This window comes from Apus apus, chromosome Z (assembly GCF_020740795.1).
Source record: "Apus apus isolate bApuApu2 chromosome Z, bApuApu2.pri.cur, whole genome shotgun sequence".
Taxonomy (NCBI): domain Eukaryota; kingdom Metazoa; phylum Chordata; class Aves; order Apodiformes; family Apodidae; genus Apus; species Apus apus.
In genome coordinates, this window is record NC_067312.1 from 23,515,127 (window position 1) to 23,520,896 (window position 5,770).

General features: G+C 42.0%; 1 protein-coding gene across 1 annotated transcript; it reads right to left on the reverse strand.

Annotated features, from left to right (window-relative positions):
* Positions 1 to 283: 283 nt before the first annotated feature.
* Positions 284 to 5,029, reverse strand: CD180 (CD180 molecule). The gene is made up of 3 exons (XM_051642911.1): positions 4,959 to 5,029; positions 2,743 to 2,909; positions 284 to 2,113 (listed from the first exon to the last, which is right to left on the reverse strand). Exons 1-3 carry the CDS (start codon positions 4,968 to 4,970, stop codon positions 388 to 390), a joined length of 1,905 nt encoding a protein of 634 aa, XP_051498871.1. The 5' UTR covers positions 4,971 to 5,029; the 3' UTR covers positions 284 to 387.
* Positions 5,030 to 5,770: the final 741 nt, after the last annotated feature.

Consider the following 5,770-nt stretch of genomic DNA (forward strand, 5'->3'; position numbering starts at 1 on the left):
TAGAAGGTGAGCATTTGTTTGGGGATTTTTTGTGGGACATGATAGTGATGGTGGTTTGGTCTTCATTTTTTAAGAGAACAAGCTTTAAATTTTGACCCTTGGATTTTTTCTTTATAGGAAAAGGAAAGTAGTAGTAAGACACCAGGGCTAAAATTGAGTTGAACAGAAATTTTTCTATAAGAGAAGTTGTTCCTGTTCAAGACTTAAGTCAGAGTTTATTTTTCTAGTTCTCAAATATTTTTTTCTTCTTCTTTATTTTTAAGTTATAATACAAATGGAAAGGTTATTAGAAAAGTTAAGAAAATACAAATCATCAAACAAAACCAGTAGGTTGACTTTCATCCTAATACAATTGCTGTACATCTTTTCTGTATCTCCATCATAAACTTAAATTTGCTGGTAATTTTGCTTGAAATAGTGAGCACCCCAAATGAAGATGGCACTACAAGATAAAATAGCCAGAACAACTGCAATGATTCCCCCCATGTTGATCCCACAGGAGAGTGAGATGGTGGCCAGCTGAGCCCCAGCTAACAATTTGGGTTCAGAGCACCTTGTTCCTTCAGGGTCTTCAATTTTATCCATATTCTGCTTGTACCAGGTGATTAAACCAATATTGGAGCAGGTGCAGTCTAGAGGGTTGTAACTTAAATTGATTACACAGTGGCCAGCTAGGGACATCAGCTTGTCTTGTGGTATAATATGGATGCTGTTGTGGGCAAAATTGAGATAGATGCTCTTGAGGTTTGAAAATGCATCTGTACTAAATGCAAGAAGTTTGTTGTGGCTCAGATCAACATGCTGTAATTTTATGAGGCTATGAAATGCTTGTCCACCTACTGCTGTCAGTTCACAGGATGATAAAATTAACACCTCTAAACTGGATAGCTGTTGGAACAGTTTGTCCTCCGGCATGATCCCTGACTCAAAGTTATTTTGACTAAGGTCCAACAGTATGAGGTTTTCCAGGCCTTGAAAGAGATGCTGAATGCTAGTATTAATGTGAGAGGAGGAAAGGTTCAGCACTTGCAGGAGATGCAAATTTCGGAAAGGACCCTGTGAAGTGCTGACATGAAGAGAAGTGAAAGCTAGGTCCAGCAGCTCCAAGTTAGCGCCATCCTTAATAAGCACATCTTGGAGGTGCAGCTTTAAGTTGTGACTCAGATTCAGGTACCGAAGACTGCCCAAACCACGCAGTGCTTCCTCACAGCAGTCAAAGCTTTCAACATGACTCTTACTTAAATCAAGATATCGAAGCTTTGCCAGTTTCTCCAAACAGCCAGAGCCCAGCTGCAGAAGCTGCAAGTTCTCCTTGATGTAGAGATGGGTGAGGGAGGGAAAGGCAGCAGAGCTGATATTGCAGAGGTGCTCGAAGGAGTTTGCATTGAGAACTAACTCTTCCAGTGAGCTCATGCCACTGATGCCAGGGGGCAGTGCATTGATGTAGGTTTGAGTTAGGTCCAGCTTTCGGAGCCTGGTCAAGCACTGAAATGTGTCAGCATTTATATTTCTGAAGTGCCGTAGCTGCAGGTAGAGATCTTTGACAGAGACATTACAGAGGCCTTGTAAAACACTGGCGCTTATGTGGGGCCCCTTTTCCATACCGTGAAATGTTCCCAGCCAGAGGGTATGGGCTGTGGAGTTCTGTATCCCTGCAAGAACCCCAGGGATGTCAGCACAGCCCCCGAAGTCCAAACTGTAGAAATGGGACTGGAAAGCTCCAGGTTCAATGTATGTAATGTCATTGCCTTTAAAGATGAGAGTTATATTGCTGGCTTTCTGCAGAATGCGGACATTTTCTGCTGTGATTGCTCTTATGTTGTTCATTTGAAAGTCAAGGTATTTGAGTTTTTGAGTGGGAAAGTTGGGAGGAAGCTGCAGTGAAGAGATGTGGTTGCTGCCCAAGACTAGGGTATCCAAGCTGTCTAGATTTGTCATTGGAATAAAGGATATACTGGTTATTCCCGTCTGTGTTAAGATAAGCTGCTTCAGGGACTTTGGACCAGCAAATGCTGTGTCAGACAGAAACATGAGCAGGTTTCCAGTCAGCACAATTGTCTTAAGCTGCTTGTTGCTGTGAAAGGCACCGTCATACACCCAGTTGACTTGACACCTTGAGAAAGCAATAGAAACCAGCATCAGTGGCCTGTCTCTCAAAACTCTTCTGGTTACCCAACTGGCACTTAGTTTCTCTAAGAACTCATAATCAATTGCCTTCATCAAGATAAAAGTGTCTGTCTTTTACAGTGACACTTGTTTTTATAAGCTCACCTTGAAATATAGGACCCTAGTGACAAGAAAAACATGTCCTGAAATGATGGGCCTGTGGAAGCATTTGTAAAAGTCAGGGATACAAGCTTAATAAAATGAAAATCTTTCTGTCTACAGAAAGAGATGGGCATTTACAAGGACCAAACCTGTCTTTCTCTTAAGTTGAAGGAGCAACTTTCTAGAAAAGTGAATTAAAAAATTGCTGTAGTAACTTTGCTGTCACTACTGTCTTAGCAGCAGCAGAATATGGAAAACACATATTTCATCCACTGTCTTCCAAATGACTGTCACCAGAGGAGAGGCCTAGATCTTGCACAAGAGTATCAAATCTCTGCTTAGCAAAATACTTCACAGCTGTCTACAAGTGCTACTGGTGGTTCCTTGTGAAGGCAGGGAGATGTGGCTCTGGTGCTCTCTTGGGCAGGGGGTTTGACCAACCTGGTGTGCAGGAGTGAGGACATTCTCCCTTACCTTGTTAAGTCCAAGTAGAGAAGGGATTTCAGCTCAGAGAAGGTTGAATTCTGGAGGGAAGGGAGTACATTGAAGCTGAAGTCGAGGATTTCAGTTGTGAGAGGTAGTTTCTCAGGGATCTCCCTCAGTCCTAAACCTTCACAGCTATAACTTTTATTTACTGTAATCTGGAAAATATATAGTGAAACTGCAAGATGTATACCCTGGAATATAAATAGGAAACTATGGTGTTTAAAAAAAAACAACCAAACCAAACAAAACAAACTAACTAAACAAAAAACCAACCAACCAAACAAAAAAATCCCAAAACAAAACAACAAAAAAACCCACCAAAACAAACAGAATTTTCAACTATTTAAAAACCTAGCAGCCAGAACCCTAGAAAGCCTTAGTGCTGCCTTGCAGTGCACACCCTGGGGTTTTGTGGAGTGTGTTTTTTAAATGAATGTCTTGAATCTCTCTTGTATTAATTACAACTGTGCCTCATTTGTAGTTCTTTCTTACCGAAGTTAGCACATATGAGAATTGTTTACTCTTCTGGATGAATTATTAATGCCTAAGAAAGAATCCCTACAAGGTCTTTTTAAATTCTGAATTTCATGAGTCTTGTAACAAAGCTTACTCCACAAGTCTTAAGAAAACCTTGCAAAGAGAAGGTTAAAAAGAGCAGGTCTGAGAATGTCTCTAGAAGGCACATGTCCAAATTATTTGGATCTGAACTGCAGTCACAGGCTGCAGCAAAAGGATGGTGGGAATGTTTAGTTCAGGCTAGACAAAGACCATATCTGATATGCTTAGGCTTTGATATTTCTATGAAGGCTTTTCATTTTAACTGAAAATAAATTGATCTATTGTGTAAAGAAATCTACTCTGTGGCCACCTGAGAAATCCATTAAACATGCTTCACCTGCCTTTTCTTGGTGATAGCATGAGAGTCAAGATGAGCCCAGGACTGTGGAGTGCAGGGAAACACCACTGTGTAATAACCTGCTGCAGCCTCTCAAAGCAGTGGAGATGCTCAGAGCATCACACTTGTCTCAGCTTCCAAGCCACGATGGGGGCCATGGGAGCAGCCAGCATGGCGGCAGCACCCTCCTCACCCTGCCCAGCTCCCAGAGAAAGCCCTGGATGGTTACAGGGCCAGGCTAGCAGGGACAGGCTCCCTGGGGCCTCACAAGAGCTGCAGCTTTGGCAATATCCTGCCAGTAGGGTCAGAGTTGTTCTGCTTGTAAGTACAAACATATTGCACAGTTGGCCAATCTGGCTGTTTTAATGAGCACTGGAAACTATAGAAATGGCAAAATACAGACTTAGAAAAGTCAATGTTTTCAATACTGATAGGCAAAGAGTTGAGCTCATTGCCATGACATGTGGTTTAGACAGACAAAACATGTTTAGTTGTCACTATACATGAGACTGGTGTCTATGTTTTGCCATTCAAATAAATTAGTGAGTAAGCTCCCTGTATTCTCAGGGACATGGAGCAGCTCTCACAGGGATCTGAGGAGTAACCATTCTCTGGGGAATCCCAGTGTGCAGCTCAGAGAGCTCAGGAATTTGTATGTTTAAGTCAGTGAGGAACTTGCTGTTGTCCCCAAATGTGCACTGCATAGGGTTTGCTTTCCACAGTACTTCTTCCCTGAATCAGAATCTTTACTTTTTTCCCCTTGTCTCCCACTTTAGAAAAATAAAATTACAAAACTTATGGGTCAGCCTTTTCCCCTGTCTCTGGAAAAACCTTTGTACTTTCTTTCTGTTCTCGTGGGGTCTTGCACATTGACCAGACAGCAAATAAAGACACCATCATCTTGCCACCATGTACAAATTCCTGTATGCAGACAGAAAGCATGAGACAAAAATCTTAGAAATTGTCCTCTGTCTAGCTCTGATATTTGCTAAACACCACTGTAAAACTTGTTCATCCTTCCAGCTCTCTGGGAGTTGAAGCAGTGTGGTTTGAAAGGCTCCCGAAGTCCCTGGCAGCCACAGAAGAGAGCATGAGGGTGCATGGATGCACAGGCATAAGGAAGAGAAGGAGGGACAGTGACTGATGTCCCTGAGCACATCTCAAGACACCCATCTTATATCTCCAATAAAGGCTTTTAGATCCCCCTGTGAAAAACCCCATTGGAACTGAAAACAGTCAAACATCAGCAGGAAAATATTCACCAGAGACCATTCCTATATCTCGAGAGGGGCCAGCAGCTGTCACTCACCTCTGTGCACATTGTCTCTGCAGCACTGGATGCTTCACAGCTAATGCAGGCGACCACTGTGAAAACTAGAAAGTATAGATCACAGGCCATTACAATGATGCAGGTTGTCAAAATGGATGATCTTGTGCTCTTTTCCCTTAATGAAAGTGAGACAGAGCAGCAAAAGTCAGACCAAATGGGCGAGTCAGCTTGCTAAACCTCCTGGGTTCAGTGTGAGAAAAACAGTAGTTTCAGAGTCAAAGAGGAACTTCCCTGCTTTAAATATAGTCAAATGACTGTGCACTGATAAATTTCTGGGAAAGAACAGATTTTTTTAAAGTTGAAAGTAGGGAAAATTGGTGTTTATGCTTGTGTGGAATGAAACATCTCCACTAAGTACAGGGGGATTAATTCAGTGTGAAACAGGAGACAAAGCAAGAAAAGGGCAGATGAAATGCAGTGCCTCAGCAAAGGGGAATCTAATGCAATGGAAAGTTTGAGTCAAACAAAATGTGTTGCATCATTTGTGAGAGTCACAAGAGCTTGTAAAACAACTGAAATATGGCACAAGATCTGTGCCTGTATTGCTGCAAAAAAAAGAAACAGTAAAGCTGAAAAACAATAGCTCAATCTAAAAAGGAATTATTTTCCTTTTGTATTTAGATTACACATGAGGATTAATTTTCTGAAGAGGAATAATATCTCTAATCACCTCTAGGATGGGCATGTTTGTGGCAGCTGCAGGCAGGAATGTCTGGTTGTTGCTGCCAGGACAGCACTGGGCATCAGCTTTAGCCAGTCAGCTCAACATGCCTTTTTTTTTTTTTCTTTTC